At 41.2% G+C, this 21,759-nt stretch overlaps 1 protein-coding gene across 1 annotated transcript in view; it reads right to left on the bottom strand.

The window, feature by feature from the left end:
- Window positions 1-576: 576 nt before the first annotated feature.
- Window positions 577-21,759, bottom strand: part of slc4a3 (solute carrier family 4 member 3) — a 47,430-nt gene continuing 26,247 nt past the window's right edge. The window contains exons 11-24 of the mRNA XM_008302304.1: window positions 17,653-17,836; window positions 16,792-16,897; window positions 16,353-16,537; window positions 14,975-15,194; window positions 14,400-14,615; window positions 14,156-14,304; window positions 13,893-14,087; window positions 12,665-12,850; window positions 11,822-11,911; window positions 11,567-11,733; window positions 11,197-11,450; window positions 8,481-8,650; window positions 3,951-4,124; window positions 577-1,737 (exon numbers count right to left, since the gene is read on the bottom strand). Coding sequence (XP_008300526.1) covers window positions 1,660-1,737; window positions 3,951-4,124; window positions 8,481-8,650; window positions 11,197-11,450; window positions 11,567-11,733; window positions 11,822-11,911; window positions 12,665-12,850; window positions 13,893-14,087; window positions 14,156-14,304; window positions 14,400-14,615; window positions 14,975-15,194; window positions 16,353-16,537; window positions 16,792-16,897; window positions 17,653-17,836 — 2,374 coding nt within the window. The 3' untranslated portion in view covers window positions 577-1,659. The remainder of the gene's footprint in view (window positions 1,738-3,950; window positions 4,125-8,480; window positions 8,651-11,196; window positions 11,451-11,566; window positions 11,734-11,821; window positions 11,912-12,664; window positions 12,851-13,892; window positions 14,088-14,155; window positions 14,305-14,399; window positions 14,616-14,974; window positions 15,195-16,352; window positions 16,538-16,791; window positions 16,898-17,652; window positions 17,837-21,759) is intronic.

The raw sequence follows: 21,759 nt of genomic DNA, 5'->3' as shown, positions 1-21,759 counted from the left end.
ATAAACATAATATTTGTCGTGTTTTGGAGAGCAGACACTGAGCATCCAACAAGCATCTGAACGTTTCAGTTGAAGCTGTTTCTTCTCGATTCGACTAATATGTGTCAACATTCATGGAGCACCCCTCAAAGATGTTAGTCTAGCGTACAGTCCTCAGCGAAATCCCATCGATTTCAGACACGTGCTACAAAATAATTACCTCTCTTATTACATCTCGTGTCCTTCCACGTTATGAAAGATGTGTGGCAGAAGTAAAGTTTCTGAGAAGTGTTCTATAGTGGGCTCGCAATATAAGAAGTGAAAAAGAAATCTCTTGGTATTTTAAAACAACTCTGAACACAGATGGTACATTATAATTCCAAGCTCACAGTCTTTCTGTACAATGCATCATTCATACATCCTGCCAACACTCCGCTGCTCCCCATCGTTTTCACTACTTGTGTGTTTGCTTAGTTTCTATGCTTTTCCAGTCAAGTGTGTTATTATATTATTCATGACATCTGTTGAAAAATGCACCACGCTATGGAAATCTCGCAGAGAAGATGAAAGCACGGGTGAATAATGACATATATTCTGTTTTCGAACGTGTCAACCTACACAATGTTCTTTTTATTTTATACTAACTCTTATAGTAGTCGAAGCTATTTGGAGTAGAAACAACCACTGAGAATCTGGCATTAAGTCCAACAGGTCACAAAATAAATAGATACAACAAAGTAGAAAAATAAGGTTGAGACCGTGTTAGCTATTTACTTATACATCCAAGGTCACAATAATGGGATCAGTGGACTGGTATGTAGGGCATTAAACACCTAACAAAGTACAGTAACAACCCTTGAAGAGGCTTGCACAGCCTCCAGGGATTTTGGCTTCAAGGGGAGACTACATTTAGAGGGAAGGCTTCGTGCCAGGGAGCTCGGTTGGCAGCGACAAGAGTGAACTTTTGCCCAGTCAAAGTGCTCATTTCTAAAAGTCTGTACAGAAAGGAAAAAAGGGACGACTTAACTCCTTGTTTGCACATCATTGCAACCTATAGGCAAGGACAGGAGTATGAAGGAAAAAGGCAGCTAAACTACAGAGGCAGTGAAACTCATTCAGGGCTTCGAGATTTACTTTATCTGCACAATTATGAATTGTTGATGAAAATCTACTTTCTTAATGAAAAAATATAGCAAATTGGTCATTTTTTTTCATGATTCAGTGCCAAAATTTGCCTGAATGTTTCCGCCTGCTGTAGTCCTAGAGGTCATCATTGCACTTATGCCCAGAACCTGCAGAGTAATTAAAGGGATAAAAAGTGTTCATGTGAGTTTTTGTGTTTTGCTAGATTTGCATCGTCCACTTCAGGTTTGGAGTGATTTTTCTGGTCTCTGATGGAATTAACATCTTCAGGGAGGTTAACACAACACCACCACCACAAAGATCTAACATTAGGTGTGCTGTCTTAAAAAAAAACAAACAAAAAAACTGGAATAAACAAAGGTAAGAAGTGCTTATCCAGCTATAGATTTTTGTATATTTTACAAACACCATTACAGTAGCTCCTCTCGCTTTGTCACTGCTACCCAGAGACACTGAGGTTTCCAAAGAGGCTTGCTCGCTCTGATTGGTCAGAGGTGGAGGATGAAGGAGGTCCTATTGGCCGGTCCAGTTACAACTTTATACAAGCATGTGGATCTCGTTGTACTCGTCTCGTCCATCTTCATCGAAGTTTGGAGAATCCTCATCGCAATCCAGCTGTGAAAAAGGCAAAAATGAACTTTTTATTCCAGCTGAGGTGTCGATTAAACTCTGGAGTGAGATAAGCTATCAGACTGTTTCTGCTCTAAGACTGGATTTCCTGGTAGCAAAGATGTGACTTTAGCATGAATTCAACAGCTTAATTAGTGTCAGTTCTGTTACTAAACTTAGTAAAAAGACTCAACAGCTAGCTTGACCCCGTTAACTAATACTGGCTACCAACTGGACTACAATGCTTCGAGCCCACTTATGCTAAGCTAAGTTAGCATACTTCTGGTATGTTTAGCATCCAAACTTGAGAGTGAGAGTTGCCAAAACTTTTTCATCGAGGGTACGATCTCTTTCTTTACAGTACACAAGTGACGTCTAGCTTATGCTAATATTAAATTTGGCAACATTTTCAACATTTGTGTGTGTTGCGATCGTAGCAACGACACAGTAGCTGAAGTTGAAAGTTTGTGAAGACTTTTCCTTTCAAATTCTCAGGTGTAATTCAGATTTTATTGTTCAATCAACGACGGCGAGCCGTACTTGGCGCAAAGGAAGCAAAAGAGGCCCACACCATGATACTACCACCGCCATGCTTCAGAGATGGGATGTAGTATTTTCCATTCTCTAAACATAATGCTTCTCATTTAAACCAAAAAGTTCTGCTTTGTTCTCATCCATCCACAAAACATTTTTCTAATCCTAAGTTGCACATGTGATCTTTGGCAAGCGGCAGACAGGCAGCAATGATCTTTAAAAAGAGCAGTAGCTTTCTCTTTGCAGCCCTGTCACACCGTTCCTTAGTGTTCTTGTCATGGTGGACTCAGTCACATTAACAGCAGCCAAATTAAGAGGGGTGTTTAGCTGGTTAGAAGTTACCCTGGTTTCTTTACGACCTGGCGGGCTATTACCCGACTTGCTCTGTCTGTCTGATGGTATGTCGTTGGGTTCCAAACTCCTTAGAGATGTCTTCTAACTTTTTCCAGCCTCTTGAGCATCAACAACTCAACAGCTCAAGGTCTTTAAAACTCTCCTTTGCTCCTGCCATGATACACTTTCACAAAGGTGTAATGTAAAGATCAGACTTTGATTCTTTCAATAAACAGGGAACTTACTCAACCTGATTGGCTCTCGTTTCAGTTTTGAAGTTCACATACCTTAATATAATCAATATCAATAAATATAATAATTAACATAGGACGATTTGTTCTCAATAAATCAACGTCCCAGTTTCTCTTATCTGTTTACTTGGGTTGTATTTATCTACCTTAAGCACTTCAGGCCATACTTATGCAGAAATATAGAAAACTCAACTAAAAATGGTTCAAAACAAGTAAATGAACCCATAAGACTCATCAAAGTGAAACATTATTTTCTTGGAATTGAATTCTTCTGTGTGAGTTCTATAGATCATTAAAATTATCCTATAAATTTGTTTTCTGTAAGTTCATACGTCATCATACTTAACGGTGCCAGCGTGAAAACAAGACAAACCAGAACTAAAAAGCCACGATTTATGATTTTTTCCCCTCGCTCTTTCTTTGCTCTTCTTCCATCTACCAATCATCTGTGGTAGAGCGGAGCAAAGCAAAGAAATAAAAACTGTGAAAAGATACATTTATTATCTAGTTCATACAAGGTAAGGGTTCAGGGTGAGGGCTCTAACAACATCGATTTTGGTAATGCTGAATTTTTACTTAATTTTAAGGTGGTTTGGGGGCAGTCCTGCGATGCCAGAGTTTCGTGAGACCTTTGGATGAACACAACACCAATAGCGGTCAAGTTAAGCGCAAAGCTGTTTATCCTCGCTCTTAAAAAAAGGTTGACATTTTGGAAATGGAAGGTTTTAATCTTACAGTGATGACATGTATGGGTTTAGCGAATCTCTCCAAGAAAACTTAAAACCCAGCTTCTGGAAAGACTACGGATCTTTGTCTGGTTAGAACCCAGAGCAAGAAGAAATATTTGCCTATCATTTGAAAATATTTGCATGGGAAAGCTCTCCATGATCACAGAGCAGAAAATCATCAGGAATGTCAGGGGTGAAGTTCGTTTTGTAGCTGTTCTTTAAGAGATGTTAGTACTAGACAGGCATAAAAACATGGCAACTTCCATCTAATGTTAAATTTGCTGTAAAATAAGTATCCTGAGGCGATGTGGGATTAGACGACGGTGGCAAGGTTTCAAATATTCCTGGAATCTCGCTGCTACACCAAACCTACCGCCTGGAGCTCACGTTCCTCGAAGATCCTGGAGAGGATGAGGCGGCGCAGCGGCACCGTCATGATGAGGACGAAGGGGAACGCCAGGGAGGCCACAGTGGACTTCACTACCCACAGAGCCACGATGCACGCCAGCTGGATGATGGTGAACATGTTCATGCGCCATGTCTTCACCTGAAACAACACACATGCGGTGGCGACTGGGTTGAAAAGCATTAAACCATAGGCCGCAGTGCAGACACACAGAGACGCTCGAAGATGCACGTAAAGACACATTAAACACACTCACTCCCTGACAGCTCGCCTCCATAAAGAAAATCTCACAAGTTTTTGGCTCCATCTAGTGGAAGTGTGGAAGAAAGACTAGATTTTCTGTCATTCTTTGAAGGAATAAACTCTGAAAAAATACTCATACTGGCTTTTAAATCATGAGACTAAGTGTAAATTTCTTTTGGTTTTTTTAAAACCATCACTTTAAACCGTTATGGTTATTCTCTGTAATGATGCTGTGAATGATGGATTGAGCACCAGAGCAAAGTTGGTGATCAATCTGCTGTGCAACACATTCAGAAGGAATCTTGGTTGCAGTTTCTCGAGCAACAGTTTCATATATTTGTGGGGTTCTTGTTTTATCGTCTTAGAGACCAACATATAGGCTGTTTTAAGTGGATGGCAGGTGGAGGCATATTGATAAAGATACTGGTGAGACATGACATAGACATGGACAGGTCCATGTGTGAGGTGTGAATGCTTATCACACAACAACACACAGGATTTTTTTGTAACAATACTGTGACACAGGATAGAACATCTCTAGAACAATCGCAACATTTTTATCTTTCGTCACTATGATCAAGACATAATCAGGAGAAAGCTGTATACACTCTGCTCCGGCACCCCGACTGTCCAAACAGAGTAGCTTTTTATCATGCACTGTTGTTGACTGTCTGAACGCTTGTATAATCACGGCTCTCACTACCACCTAATTATAACTGGGTTTCTGAAATATCCTCGTAATTAGCAGCAAATGTGAACACAGTATTTTTTTCAGAAAGACAGCGAGGTCCGCTTTATCAAAACACAGTTATGATGGCTGGAGTGCTCCCATACAAAGAGGGACACCACAGCATGGACACACCAGGTGTCTTGTAGTCTGACGACCACGTGCAGGCTGGAGGTATAAGCTTTCCATCGGCCGCTCATCTCAGGTGGATTTGTCCCTCCCTTTAGCTATTCAAAATTCCCTTCGCTACGACAGCAAGAACCTTCAGCGTCGTAGCAACCTACCACCCTGAAAATTTGGATCGTGCAGTTCGGCAGCACTGGTAGTGTTTTTGGTGGATTAATCTTTTCGGCCTCCCTGCCCGTAAAATGTTCCACCAAAACAATTCAGCCAAGAAGCAAGGTGGAACATTTTTTCTCCTATAGCAGAATGAAATATGACCAGATCATTCTGTAATGCATAACGGGCTGGCTAATGGAGAGACTGTGTGCAGGTTAACCCCAAGTTATGTAGCAGTTAGTACTTGTATGGGCTACTTCAGTGATAAACCAGGACATGGGGATCTACACATTTAAATGAAAGTCACTGTAATAGGATGCATAAGGTGTATTGTGTTTTAACAATCATATGTAAAGCAGAGTGATGACTGCAGCCGGGACCAGAGGCCTGCACTGTGAAGCAAGTTCAAAATACCAAGGATATGTTTTTGGCATCTGGCTTCCCCTAAACATAACAACCACAGTCAGGCTAAGCAGTCTCATGAAGTCGGTTATCAACTTGTCCAGTCAACCTAGAGTTTGTGAATCTAGCTGTGAGCGTGTTGACATAGGTGGGGCAGACAGCTCGAGAATGACATAATCGTTACAAGAAAAAAAAAACGATGATACTAAATCAATATGAGGCAAAAAAAAAAATAACAGTACAGGCTAAAAGCAACACAGCTGCTGCTGCCAAAGCACAAAGACAGCTGGCAATAAAACTGCCAACCGTGTGAATGTGTAATGTCATCATTAAGGCATTGGTAGATCTGACTTTAATTAGACTACAATTGTGTACTCTATTTAGTGCGTTGCTTAGATATAGCCTATTTTTATGGCATGCAAGACAATTTTAGCCTTATGTTCTTTAAGGTGAAGTACTGAACAAATTTAAAGCCATAGTTCAGCTTGCAAATCTTATAAGGTCAATAAGTGCAAGGCTTTATTGCTTTATCAGTCCCTGTTTTAGGATACGTCGCTATGCAAAGACTGATAGAAACTACTGGCAGTCAACAGAAAAAATAATAAAGCAGAATGTAGTTCCCTCCACTGAAAATCTGCAGCGAGGGAAATAAGCATTTGATCCCCTGCATAGTTCATGATTTGGGCCACATTCAAAAAAAATCGAGCAGTCTGTAATTATAATAGTAGGTTCATTTTAAGTGTAAGAGACAGAATATCAACAGATAAATCCAGAAAAACACATTATCTAACAGATATAAATGAATTCCCAGTTGATTACGGGAAATAAGTATTTGATCGTCCAGCAAAATATGACTTAGTACTTGGTGGAGTAACCCTTGTTGGTAAAGGCGGATGTTTCTTCTAGTTGGTCACCAGGTTTGCACACATCTCAGGAGGTATTTTCAACCACTCCTTAAGGTTCCGAGGCTGTTGCTTAGAAACACAAAGCTTCAGCTCCCTATATAGATTTTCTATAGGATTATGGTCTGAAGACTGGTGAGGTCACTCCATGACCTTAAGGTGCTTGTTCGTCAGCCACTCCTTTGCTTCCTTGGCCGTATGCTTTCATTATCGGTCATTATCTTGCTGGAAGACCCACCCACCACCCATTTTAAGTGCTCTGGCTGAGGGGAGGAGGAGGTTCTTGCTCAAGATTTCTCAGTACATAGCCCCATTCATTGTTCCCTCGATGCTGTGCAGTCACCTGTCCCTAAAGCATAATGGTTCCACCTCCGTGCTTGACTGTGGGGATGGTGTTCTTGGGGTCATAGCATTCTTCTGTCTCCAAACACAGCGAGTCGGACTGAGGCCGAAGAGATCAATTTTGGTGTCATCTGACCAAATTACAAACTTCCAAGCCTCCTGTGTATCATTCAAATGCTCATTGGCAAACTTCAGACGGGCCTGTATATGTGCCCTCTTGAGCAGTGGGACCTTTTGGGTGCTGCAGGATTATAATCTATCACAACGCAATGTGTTACCAATGGTTTTCTTGGTGACTGTAGTCTTAGCTGCCTTGAGATCATTAACAAGTTCGTCCCGTGTAGTTTTGGGATTGTCCTGGATCTTTCTGATGATCACAGATACTGGATGAGGTGAGATCTTGCGTGGAGCTCCAGACCGAGGGTGACTGAATGTTGCCTTTCTTCCATTTGGGAATGATTGCACTGACAGTTGTCACCTTCTCACCAAGTTCCTTTCTGGTGGTCTTGTAGCCCTTTCCGGCCCCGTGAAGCTCTACAATCTTGTATCTTGGGATAGCTCATGGTGGTGAAGTTGAAGATGATGATTCTTTGGACTGGTTGCATTTACACATGTACACGTAACCAGTTCAGATTACTGGTTTTTGAAGCACAATGGGCTCATAAGTGCGCCTCTTAACCAATCCATGGGAGACAGAATTCATGCCTGTAGGATAGGGCTGCAAATACTTCATTCCCTTGATCAACTTGAAATTAACTTATAACTGTAACATAATGTGCTTTTCGGGATTTTTTTTTGTTGATTTTCTGTCTCTTACACCTAAAACCAAACCGACTATTAAAATTATACACCACTCGTTTTTCTTTCTATGTGGCCAAAATCACAACATACGCAGGGGATCAAATATTTATTCCCCTCGCTGTATATCTCTCATATCTATCCCCATCAAAGAAAGATATGGGTTGACATGAACTCTAAAAAATCTTGCCCTCCTCAGAGACCCTCCAACTGCATTAGAGCTTCACAGGATCTTCCGGGAACGGTGCTGCCTTTTTTCAAGAGATTTCAAGAGAACTGTTTGGTCAGTAGGTGGTTCTTCCATATGTGTTGATCTATTATTTGAAGCATAACTTGCTCCGGAGCAGGTTAAGTGTTTCGTATAAGTTATCACGGTAAAAGGTGAACCAGCCTTGAAAACCCAGAGTTAAACCTGAAGTTACCCCGCTATCCCCAAGTCCTGCTTCATAATACAGACAGCTAGAAACTGTGCTGTGTTTATCCTCAGCTGTTGAGGTAACTGTCAGCTTGGGGTCCAAACTTCTGCAACTCTCATAATAGCGTTGAGTGACGAGGCTACTCTTTCGAAACTAAGCTAAAAACCAAAGACTAAGAACCAGACTAGTGGTGTTTTTGTAATGTTTTTTACAGGAGTGTGTCCTTATTTTGCAATGTTCCGCGATGTCTCTTCAACATCCCAGCCTCTCTGTTATTCCTGTTCTGACTGAATTGACTCCAAAGTTAGGAGTGGATGAAGATTGAGTTCTGCTGGCTTCACCGTCCTCCCGCCGATAACAGAGACCGGGGGCATGTAAACAGTGTTACCTTGGTGACGTAGATGTGGTCAGGGTGGTGCTTGGCAGGCGTCACCATGAGCGTAATACGTTCATACAGCTGGATGCCCGTCAGAGAGGTGACCCCCATGTACAGGAAGATACCAAAGAGAACGGCCAGAGGGATGAGGCGCAGCACATCTTCCATCACTATGGACATACCTGGTGGGCAAAGAGGGGTTAAAGGGGAAGTTTTCATTTCTGTTTTATTGTTAATACTGCACGCATGCATAATAATTTGCAACTGTGGAGAAAATTATTCATTCAACAAGGGAGCAGCCCTTAAAAACAAACACACTGTCAGTGCCGTTTATTTGAAACACATTCCCCGTTCAGATGTCCTCTCTGGGATAATCCAAAAAAAAAGTCTCGCTCCTAATCCAAACAGTACTTCAATCAAACAAAAGCTCAACCATAATGATGACTCATTTTGGTTGTATACCCAAAGTGGATCAAACTATGCTTAAGACTGCTTATGGGAGCCCTACCTTAATGGAAACAAGACATTCAGCTGGCAAATAGCACCAGTAAGTGGATTAAAAAAAAAAAGATTTTGCAATGTCCGAAAATGTATTTTGAGTTGAAACGAGTTTTCATTTGGAAAAGCGACGGCTTCGGTTCATTTCGAAGACAATTTGTAAACAGAATGTAAAATCGTTTTAAGCTGTAGCAGGGGCTGAGTCATACTCCATGAATGTCTAGACATGCAGGAGCTGCAGAAGTGCCACTCTGTACCTTCCAGCTCATGTTTGCCTCTCATAACAACTGCTTGCCAGGAAATTCCAACACCGTAATTAATGTTGTGTAAAAAAAAAAAAAAAAGAAAGAAAAGAAAAGACGATATAACCCCTGCAGCCCCAAAACAAAATACTGTAACTATTCTGGAATTGGCCAGTAGTTAAGATTCCCCTTAATCTCCTCCAAGTGCACTGGTGTGTATTGCTGAGATTTATCTGTTGTGAATGTTAATGAAAGTGCTCCCATGTTTTGTTGAACTTGGGCTTTACTTGATTAATTATAGATACATTTGCGGTTACGGAAAGTAATAGTAATTACATAATGGGCCCGAAAAGGAGCATTCCACCAACCAATTAACTGTTCCCTGAGCACTGTTGCTGCCGTGTTGCTTCACCTGTCAAGCTTTCTGCTCTTGTGCAACACAAGTTTGCAGTGATAATGGCGGCAGAATAACTCTCAGCACTGAATCGCCGTTGAATCAACAGGTCTCTAGTTTCACACAGAAGCAGCCAAAGTAAAAACAGGGTTCTTAGTCGAACTGAGGTTTTTGGTCTGTTTTGGTTGAAATCTGCCCCTCGCTGACTTTTTAATGCTTTTTGATGTTTCCAGCTTACTTGTTTTGAAATAAGAACCCAGTAAAACAGTCCGAGATAGGTATGCGATGGCTGCATATGATGCCGAGTTTAAAGGGGCAAAACCAACACGCTCTAAACAAAAAGTCAGTAAATGATCCACATGAGAAACTGAAAGGTGTTTTGAAAGGTAGAACTACTGGAGTTCAAAGAAGGTGCATCACGCCTTACAATAGGAATCGTGTGACTAACCTGAGTATTTCTTTTATATTGCATCAGATAGCGTTTTTATGCGTCGGTGATGTAACATTGCATCAGCTTTATTTTAAGTCATATAGGAACGCTCTGTAAGAGTTGTAGTCATCTCTTGCTTATGTCAGAATGACGCCTGGTGAACTTTTTCCATTTAAAATGACCCTGGGAGAGGAGGTGGTATCATTGGTGGCCAACTTCTGCAGGCAGCAACACTCAAAAAGTGCACCTCAGGCCCAATCACAGGTAAGCGGGAGCTTCGCAGGACAGTTTTTGGAATTTGTGGGCTGCAAGGAAGAAAACCCAATGAGAGTATCTTTGAAAGCCACTGAAAAAGCTTCCTATTGGCTCAGGTGGAGGAGGGCTGAAGTTTAATGTACCACCTGGTCACGACTCGGGGCTTGATTGGCTCTGGTTGGGTCACCTGGGTGAGGATGTTGAGATCAGAAACACCTGATGATCCTGGCTTCATCACTGACAATGTGACCGGGCTGCAGCACAAAGTTATGAAAGAACTGAAGCATGTTGAGAGCTTCTGATAATATTTCAGCCTTAAACGCTGCAAACACAGCTTTGCCTTAACTAACATTAAAATCTTTTTGTTTATATATATATTGTGGTTAGATTTCTGGTTGTTATGGTAACCTACCATCATTTATAAAGAATTAGACTTTGTGATTAAACTACACTGTTAGAAATAAAAATGTAATTGAAAGTAACTACATTAGACAGGTTACATTTACTTTAATGTTACTTATTAATTCCAAATAGAACACCGTGACCTAAGAGCATCTTCGCTTACTACTGTTTGTACTCACGATGTAATATCCCAAACTAATTTAGATTCTACTGGCTACAGTTTGACTTTACACTCTGTAGTGAGCTTGTTGCCATCAGTGCAAACATTTGCTGTTTATATTAAAGCACATAACACGCCATGTTAATCATTCCTGAGTCTGTTTTTCTTTTCATTTGGTCTTGTAAAGGTCACCACCTGGCTTATTGAGACTTTGAGCATCTCTTAAAGAACCTCTTGCACACCTTTTTGAAGCTTGAAGAGGCCGTGTGCCTAACGACAGTTGGTATGCTATGATTTCACATTAACTGTTCAGGGCTGGAGTTTGGCGACCTTTTCGTTCCTCTTACCAACGAGCACGGCCACCAGAAGCCCGGTCACCCTCTGCTCTTTCACCTCCTGGATCATGGGCTTCTCGCCGGGAGCCGTGGCCTTGCTCATGACCGTGAGGGCGTTGACATGAGTGACAGAGCGCACGGTGGCTGCAGTGAGCCACGGCAGGCCGAACAGAGGGCAGAAAGCGCCCAGGATAACGATGAGCAGGAGGTCCAGGTGGAAGCCCGAGCCTTTGACCAGACGACGCTCCTTCTTGCTGACGATGAGTCTGAGAGATCAGAGAGACGACAAGAAAACTACTCAAATGCTAGCTTTGAGAAATACAATTCAGAAAGCATTATTCTACTAGTGTTCTACAGCTAGCGGCAATCATAATTTACGTACGAAGTGATTTGAGTTTCCATGAAAATGAGAATGAAGACGAGGAGGGCCGGGACAATAGACGCTCCCATCATCCAGGTTGGGAAGGGCTGCTTGTCACCAAAGGGATTAATGAACCAGCCTCTCTTTTCAGGGGAAGTGACGGAAAATCCTGACGGCACATTGAGTTTCTACAAGCAGAAAGACTCACGTTTAAGTCGTGAAAAAAGGCAGCAGTTTATTTGAAGTTTAATAAAAGGAACTTGGCAGTGAAGTTACCTGTGTGTAGGTGTCAGTAATGCTGTAATCCACCAGAACTGAAACTAGGATTGAGATTGGGATGCCAAAGTCACCAATGATTCTTCTGGCCTGGGGACGTTGAGAAACCAAATGGTAAATAATGTGAAAATACATCACAATTCAGTTGAACACCATTAAATTCAGACAGTTGAGTGGTATGAACTCAACAGTATGAGCTAGAGATTAAGCAGAAAAGGAAAACATTTACTGCTGTGTGCCTCAGTTTTACTGATATAACCTGTTTTAACCACAATCTTTAGGTTTTGGTTATGAAAAACAATAAATTACATTTTGACGTGTGCATTTTTCTTCAAATTGCCTTTGCTATGTTAATTGACAGCTTTGAGACATCCAGCAAGGGAGTTTGTGGTGAAAGCTTCAGGCAGTATGTGCACTTACTGATATATTTTAATTATTTGAAGACTAAAATAAAAATTCTCAGGTCAAGCGTCTTTGTCGCTGTGCATACTAATTTAAACAATGAACTGCATTTCGAAGGGAAAAAAATAGATTTAAAAGTTCCCTGTGAAATGTTTTGACCATTAGAAGCGCTAAAGAGCAACGTTTCATGGATATTTTTTTTGTTTTTGCGTTATGTCACGTGTATGAGCAAGACATGACAGACATCCCTGTAGAAGATTTCTACACTTTTCCACAGCAGTTAGCAGCAGCAATATGCAAAGAGGTAAACAAGTTTAAAGAGAAAGCAAATGTATTGGAAACCTTTGTTAAGTTTCTAACCTTCTCTTGACAGGATGCCTCTAAATTCATCAAAAGCAGTTTAATATCAACTGTTGGAAGCAAAAGCTTGAAAGAGATTACCTTGCCACCTAAAAAACGACTGTTTCTGAACTTCCTGAGGAAGAATGCCACAAAGAAAGTGCCCATCATGAGCACTAAAGACAAAAGAGCAGTGTTGGGCTGGTTGTAGACATCCAAAGTGTGCATCTCAGCAGTTGGGGTGGAGTCAGACGGATACATCGCCATCAGCGGATGTTCCCTAAACACCTGAAAACCAGAAGAGAGTCAACATGTTTTACATTAACTGAATGTTTATTCTTATTGTAGACCTTCTGGGAATATGACAAAATCTGCTCAGTTAAAAAAAATATATGTATATGTATATACATAAGGCAATGCAAATACTTAATTAAATGCCCTTAAATGTCCTTGAGCCTTTCTAACCTCAACTAGGCACTTCTGGTAGCTCTCCACAATCCTCTGGCAAGCTTCTGGTTGTATCTTTGATCACTGTTTTGACAGATGGTGTCAGGATGTTGGCCGGGCTGGTGTAATTCTAGCTTGATTTAGCCATTTCTTTATCAACCCCAACTGCATCCAAGATCCAACCTCCTGGCTGATGATTTTGGGCTTTCCTGAAGAATTTGGAGGTAATCCTCCTTTTTCATTATTCCATTTACTTTGTGTAAAGCACCAAAGCAAAACCGTTGTACTTACAAAGAGTTGATTTTGGAATCTGTTGCTGCTTTGAAATAGCTCCAATTGACTTTCCTGACTTCTTCAAGTCACTGATTTGCTTCGTCAGATCTGTGCTGAGCCCTTCACACTCACCCACTGTAGTGTTTGTGCCTGAGTCTAATGACTACATAGAATAAGCCCGATTTAAAGTGGCTCAGAGTCAGCAGCTGTAGTCAACTGTAATCACACGAGAAGTTAAGAAGTGACGCCACTAAGAAAACTTAATGAACACAGCTTTCAGCATCACCAAAACTATCAATTAAATTTGTTGTGTGCATATTTATGACCCAGCAGAGTTTGTCATATTTCCAGAAGACCAACAATAGGAATGAAAGAACCAACAGGCATGATGTGTTTCAATGATACAACGAAGAAAATTAAGAACTGTAGGAGTCATTGGAAACTTAAGACTACGAACAACTGTATAAGCTCTGTACAAATAATTATATTAAATGAAGAGAAGAAAGGACATTGAGAAGATATTCTGGTATCCTCGAACGGGGAAGAAAGCATATGAAGTGTTTAACCGTGTAAAGAGTTCAGTGTGAGCAGAGACATGTGGACGAGTTACCTTGATGAGCTTCGAGAAAGTCTCATAAATGAAGATGAGGGAAATAAGGAAAGCAAAAATCTCCTGGGTGAAGGGTGAGATGTAGCGGACGAGGAAACTGCCCTCCGCTGCCACAATCACCAGGACGATGAAGATGAGCCAGAAGCCGATCCACACTCGACCAGTCAGGTACTCGAAGTCGTGGGCCTGACAGAACTGAGCGACAAGACGTGTTAGTTACCAGTTACTGCACGTGAAATTTACTATGTGTTCAGTTCAGGTACCTTGTAGAAGGCTTCTTCAAACACCAGTAAGGGTCCTGAGAAGCCGATGATGAGGAGCGGCTGACCAGCAAGCAGCGAGAAGATGACTCCAAGAGTTGCAGTTGAAACGATGAGCTCAGTCACTCCCATCATGCCCTCTGTTTTCTCTCCTGTATGTGAAAGCAGTCACAAAGACAGAGGTACCTTCAGCATAAACGTGACACGGAACACAGTTGGCTTCGTCTTGTTTGTAGTTTCAGTTTACCCAGCAGGCCTCCGAAGGTAATAGTTGGTGACAGCGCGGCAAAATAGATGAAGATGACGGCGGCGACGCACTGCATGTCCAGGGCGTCTTTCAGGTCGCTGACATAGTGCGGGTAGCGCCGGCGGATGTCGTGGATCAGGCCTCCGAATGGGATCCCTGAGCGCTTCAACGGGTCCACCTCCTGGTCGCCCTCCTCCTCCTCCTCCGGACTCACCTCTGGGGGAGTTAACACAGGTTTCTTTACATAAAAAAACTATGAAAAAGCAATTAACGTTAAAGGCCCAGTATGAACACCACAAACTAAACCTAAGTTGTAACTCACAGTTACTGTTCACTGCATGTGTTTTATATGATTAACACATTCAATGGAAAGACCAAAACTAACTTCACTTAAATCATTTTCTTTCTGTTTTCTGGTTGTAAAAACTCTTCACAGCTATGTTTTAGGAACCCAAGCACAAGGAATGAGATGCACATCTGGGTGTGCATTGCTGGACTCATCAGAAGTGCCTCCTTCAAACAAACTACATTCTTTTTTTTTTTTTTTCCTAAAAAACAATGACTTGACAGAGTACCTTTGTTGTCCAGCTCCATTCCAGCTGTGGAGTGCTGCTTCTTGAGCTCTCGTTCCTTTCTCTTGCGCAGCATCTGCTTCTGGAAGTCAGCCACTGTCTTCAGGAGGTCTTTGCCCTCCACGTCGGAGGGAGGAATGACGATGCTGCAGTCCAGGAATTCATTGATGCCGTTCAGGAGGTCCTGCCTGTCGTCAGCAAAGTAGGCCACCTCATGGAAGTTCTGCAACAAAACAGAACCGAATGTCAGCACCAGAATGACAACTACAGGCGGTTCAAGCTAAGAAGTGGGCTAATTTGCATGATTTTGTTAGTTTAAGACTTCAGTTCATAACACAAGGATAATTTTCTGGGATGTCCTTTTTGCAAGAAGAGTAAAAATGATGAGTCTCAAAGCCTTTCATGAAAGATTATATACATATTTGTACACAAAATGTCATAATTTATCAAGTCCAAATTTTATCTCTGAAGCTGAAGAGTGAATAAATAGCATCATGTATCTGTGATTTTTCATTTTTGTGACTTAATTTGTCAGAGTTACATCAAACATGGGCTGACCATGTTGTATAATATTAGTTTGTCTCTTTAATAGACCTGCGTCTGAACCACAAACCCCACCGGCGGGTTTGAAAGGCACATTATCTTTATCAAATCTGTAAAAATTGCAGAAACTGTAAAAACAGAGAGAATGACTGGGTATTCAACATTCTGACAGTCTTCAAACTAATCATGTGGAGTTCTTTACGTCGACATCTTCCATCAAAATCACTTTATTTTACATGTCTCATCTTAAAATTTGCCAAACATTTACCAAAGATTCTGCCTTCCTCAATACAACCAAGAAGCTATTGGTGACTCTACGGCAACAGTCATGTGATGAAAATCCAAGAGGCTGTTCGGCTGAACTAGGTTGAACTGCAGGTGATGTTTACACACAGCAGAGAGGAGATTACTGTGGAAAAACATTTAAAATGTGAGGAGGAAAACATCAATATTATGTAGAGCCTACAGTGAATGGTAATAACCCCTGCGGGCACTTGGAAAAATGTTGTATATGCTGATTCTAGGTTTCTGTCGATGTCATTTGCTAAATTTATGACAACTGTGTCACACTGTACAAACAATACTTTTGAGTTATCTTTACTTTTAGCCATGGTGGTGCTATTTTGTTGGCCAATGTTAATATTGCGGTGAAAATGAGCCCACAGTGAGTAAAAATGTATTTTAAAAAAAGCACCCAGAAACTGTCTGGGGTTCAGAGGGTTAAATAGTGAGGCAAGGGACTTACTTCTTACCCGGACAGACATCACAGACTAATCCTAAAATCAGAAGATTAAAATGACAGAGATGCTGCGATCAGTTCATTTCATTCAGCGTCTACCTTGTCAGACATCAGAGTGGAGAAGGACCGTCCGATCTCATGATAGTCAACGTTGGACTGACTGGGGCCAAGCAGGACGAAAAGAAACCGAACGGGGACGGGAACCTCGAGCACCGACTCCAGGAGGACGGCATCGCTCAGCCTGACGAAGGCCATCGCTGGCTGCTCCAGAAATTCAACACATCCTTGCAGGAAAAAAAAACAAAACCGCAAAACATGTTTAGTAATTTGCAATTTCTGACACGCAAAAGCTGAAAGAATACACAGAAGTCGGCGCTGTTGTTGGTTCTTCTCGTGTAATTGAATCATTTTCCACTGAGGGCCTGCCTGATGGAGAATTTACAATGAGCAGATTAAGCCCCCAGCGCTTTATAAAAACAGAGAAGAAAAGAAAACACATAAGTCCTCTCACTGATCTACTTTTGTCCCCCGAGCTTACCAACTAAAACAATGACAGCTTCAGCGTCTTTGGGAATCTTGGCGAGGAGTTTCATAGATCTGGCGCAAGCTGGATGGCTCTCAGGAGGCAGAGGGTGGAGAGATTTCTTGGAGGAAGAACAGTACAAAGATTACCCACATGATTGTCCCAACCAACGTGATGTGACACATAACAGTGCGTGGGACCAGTAATGTGAAGTTACTGTGGGAATGTATTGATGGTATTCTAATGTCCCCGTGCAGCTCATTTTAAACCACACATCTGCTTAACTGGTTCTTTATGTTTGAGGAGGATTTTTTTAATAGGCTGCTTTAAATTTGCCAACATTTTAAGCCATGGGGAACATTAAGTTTTCACAGTTAACATATCAAGAAGCTTTAACTGGAAGCACCTGCAGGCTGACTAAGAACATAATTCAACACATGTGGCACAGGGAGACTTGGTTTCTGCGACTTCGAGAACTACCTACATGACTTCTGACCTCATAGAGTGGTGTTTCAAAGAACAATGCGAGAGCCAACGGGCCTCACATGAGGAATTTAGCGTAATCACGCTTAAATCTGCGCTCACTGGTGATTCTTAGAACCTAATGCAAACCATAAACTAGAACAAGACAGCTCTGCGTCGCTTTTATCTCCGTCCATTTAGATAGCTGAGTTCAATTATGCTGGTGGATTCTTGTCAAAACTACTTAATCACTTACGTTGGCTTTGGTAAAACATATTTAGTGTGCCGTCTGCCTGCACTGTTTCAACTACATCACAGTCTTTCATCGCCCAGATCCCTTATTCCTCTGATCTCTGTCAGGAGCCTCTCAGATGATCAAATGAGGTGTGTAAAACGAAGTGACCTTAAACTTACGAACAGGCTGACGAACACGTCTTGTTTGGGGTCGTACACCCCGCCTTTGTTGTCGGCGTGCTCGTCGTGCTCTTCGGCCACCAGCGGCAGGTTGGAATCCGGGACGTGGTTGTGGTTGAAGGGGGCGTGAAGACTGCTGGTTGAGTGGTGGCGGTGGAAACGATGCTTCAGATCGCTCGGATGGCTGTGGAGAAAGAAAAAAAAAAAGAAAGAGTCTGTAGCCCCGCCTTGCGAAAGTGAGGTTCAGCGGTGCTTTTAGCTAAACGTCAGCATTCTAATATGTAGAAATATAAATGTGTTGACGTTCACCATTAAGAGGAATTAGTATTACAGTTGATGGACAAACTAGAACTTTGAACCTGATGAAGGATGAAGATTAAAATTTGCGACACCCAGTAATTATCCAGTTATTTCATCCGTCAACTCATTTCATTTTATGTGTTTATTACTGTAGTAACACTAGAGTCGTCCTCAAATGTATTCATAGCCTCCCATTAAAGGAGGAAAAAAAAACAGCTGTTACTGAAATCAGATGAAATTGACAAAAGTAATAATAAATAAAAATTTTAATGAAAATCATGACATTGCTTTTGAATTGTGGTTCATATAAAGAAGAAGAAGAAGAAGAAAATGATGGGATGATGGGACCCATATTTTGTTGAACAACCCTTTGAGCCAATCACTGCAATCAAGTGTTTTCTGTAACTCTCAATCAGACTTCTGCTCCTGTTGACAGCTGTTTTCATTTTGGTCACTGCTCATCAGCAAAGTGCTCTAATTTGTCCTGGACAATTTTTTATTTATTTATTTATTTTATTCTTGTCAACCACAATTCAAAAGCAATGTCTTATTTCACTAAATTATAATTTAGCAAATTTTTATTTATTATTACTTTTCTCAGTTTCTAGTTATTTGAGTGACTATTGTGAATTTTGCATTTTCTTTAATGGAAGGATTTGAATACATTTGAGGACGACTGTACATATACATTTACTATAAACCTTGGAAAAAAATCTATCTTTGAAGCACTGAGACTTTACAATGGTTATTGCAAAATTTGATCTTGTAGTAGTTCTGGATAAAAAGTCTAATAGGAAATATAAATATGCAAGATTTTCAACATTAGTCTGGCATTAACAGCAGTCGGTAGTGAAGAATATGGTCCTACTCCCTGTGTGTGTGTGTGTGTGTGTGTGTGTGTGTGTGTGTGTGTGTGTGTGTGTGTGTGTGTGTGCTGTAATCCGAGCTTCTCTGTTCTATGTTTTCCAGACAGCTCTGCTCAAGCGTGCATGTAATTGTATAATAGTGCATGTAGGTCCCTCCCGTTGACATTGTTGACTCTCCCCGAGATCATAAACAGACTGAGAGCGACACACTCTCACTGGAAAATGGAAAAGTTCAGCCACTGTAACGTGAATCCGAATAACTTCCAAGCAAAGGTATTTAATTTACCTCGTTTATATGCACCATTTCATCCCTGTGTGAGAGTCTGTACTGCAGGCTCTCCTCTGCTTCTCCTCCTTTTGTGTTTGATTTGCTGTGGTTTTTGTGTGTCTGTTTCCAGGTCAGTGGAAACAGACACACACAGAGCGGAACGGAGACGAGCAGAAAGAAGCAGAGACAGGTGAGGAGAGGATAATGTTAATCGAGTTGACAACAGCTAATGTTTTGTGGCTGGATTATTTTTTTTGTTGTCGTGCACACAACCTTTCCAAATGAAATGTTGGTACTCTGGTGACATCCAGTGTCCAGTCGTTGATGCGTGATATCTGGAGCGAAGTGGTGGACCGACCAACACTGCCAATCACAGAGCAGCACTAATAGAGGCTAAAAACTAACTCGTACAGTCAGGATTTCTCTCAATTTTGCACTAACAAGTCCTTATATTTCACTTCACTCTAGTCGGAACACAACATATTTAAAACCTCACAGACTACAGCTTGAAAGAATGAAAGCATAACACAGCAGCGATTCAGACATCCCAGTACTTTAGGCAAGATATTTTATAAGCTTTATTTAGTGAAAGAAGTTTTCCTGCAGTTAGTTCAGCTGCTATCGAAATATACATTCAGGCTCTGATGATTTTCCCACAAATATAAGACTAAATGTTAGCTCTACAGCTCGAACATGCTGGAATTTAAAATGGTAGGCCTGCAGTGATGATTTTCAAACACATGAATAATTCAGTAATTAGGCTGAAACAGGCTGCAGAATAATTTGGACTGTACAGATGCCCGGCACAGCTGTGATTCTTATTCACCTAATCCACCTTTTGTTCATTCAACGTGCTTTACCTCATGCAGCTGCAATGCAGCTCATAAATTTTAAAAAGTCATCCACAAAATCCTTCTAAATCTAACCCACTTTTCAGGTCGAGCTAATTAGAAAGCTGTGTCAAGAAAATTAAGTTTTCAAAGTGTGATATTTGCACTAAAACATCAGTGAGCGAGCCAGAGACTAATCTGTGTGGCCTCGTTTTCTGTGTTGATGTGCATGTGATGGTGAGCACATTTCACCCCCTCTTAAAGAGAAGTATTTAGTGTCTTACGCTCGCCAAGTTTCTCAACACAGTTTCATTACATCACTGTTCAGTCCACCGGTGACATCAGCTCACTCATTAGGCCCACATGGTCCAATAAGACTGCACTCAAATTGGACACGACAGCGCCGCGAGACAAAGGAACGAGGTGTGACGCTGAAGAGAATTGTGCTCAGGACGTTTCCAAAGGATCCTTAAAGTGCTCTGAGTAAGCTATGAGCTAAAGCTTTAGCAGCACCTCGATGTGTTTCTTTCCACGTCGTAAATCTGATATCTCAGGCTGGTGATGACTCTAATGACAGAGTGTTTCTGTCCCTGTGGAAGCAGCCAGTGACATGCTGGGAATTTATGTGGAAAGGCAGCGAAAGATGGAACGAAGGCATGATGGCCTGCTGCTAAGAATGTCCGCTGGCCTCCTTCTCTTGCGTGCATCTGTTGTGTCACTTTGGGAGTGTGTGTGTGCAAAATCCATCCTGCACACACTCGCTTTTACACAAAAACACATTTTGTCAAAAGTAAGTTAACAGTATTTGCTGAATTGCATTCACTAAGTAAAATCTTGTTTTTTGTGGTGCAATATTGTCTGTTTTACTGTATCACACAATAAAAGACGAGCATTAAGATAAAATGGATGAAGTGGTGTCTGTAATGCCATGACAACGGGGCAACCTCCATCTGCTGAGGAAGAATGTGTGATTCAGTCTAAAGCTCAGAAACAGGAAACACTGGATCTATTTTGAGCAGGTGTATATTTATGTGTTGTATGTAAATGTACTTTCCAAGTGTACCTTGCACACATGTAGCGCCCATGTGAGTGCTGCAGCAAATGTGAAGGCAAATGTCAGCATGCTCACATGTTTACGACGGCGACATGCTGATATTTAGCAGATATAATATCCATTTCAGGGGTGGAATGGAACTAAGTACATTTATTATTTTCATTTTATGCTGCTTTATATTTCCACTTCACTACACGTCTGTCTGACAGCTTTAGGTTTTGGGTACTTTTCTGATTACAGGTTTTCTCTTGCAGACCAGTGAAACCTGCTTCTCTCTAAATTTGGGTTTGGATGTTTGTGATAAACTGATTCCTCTATGAGTTGAGGAAATTCTTCTGCTTATACTAAAGAAACTAACAGGTGATTTTTTAGATAGATGTGTTTCTCGCAGAACGGTATTATAAACCTATAATGATCTCCTAGTATATGATACAGTGCTGTAGATTAAACTATCCAACAGTATATAAAGTAGAAAAATTAGCATAAATTTCAACATCTACAGCAGTAAAATGCGACAGACAGCAGTAGCATTAACCCAAAAACACCACATATAGTAAAACACTGATAGGGAACATTGTAATGCTCAATGAGTACTTTAACTTTAGATACCTTAAGTGAATTTTGCTTATAACACTTACACAGTTTAACCTGAGTACGTTTTTGAATGCAGGACTTGTGGTATTTTTACCGTGTGGTATAATACTTTCATTTATTTCTCTCACCATCCAGTGGCTACATAGCATTAATCAGCATTAAGCACAAGTTAGTTTTGAAGGCAATTTTAAATTT

This window comes from Stegastes partitus, unplaced genomic scaffold (genome assembly GCF_000690725.1).
Source record: "Stegastes partitus isolate 25-593 unplaced genomic scaffold, Stegastes_partitus-1.0.2 Scaffold1791, whole genome shotgun sequence".
Classification (NCBI taxonomy): Eukaryota; Metazoa; Chordata; class Actinopteri; family Pomacentridae; genus Stegastes; species Stegastes partitus.
Note: the sequence above shows the minus strand (reverse complement) of the source record. Positions and strands in the feature narration are given on the sequence as shown.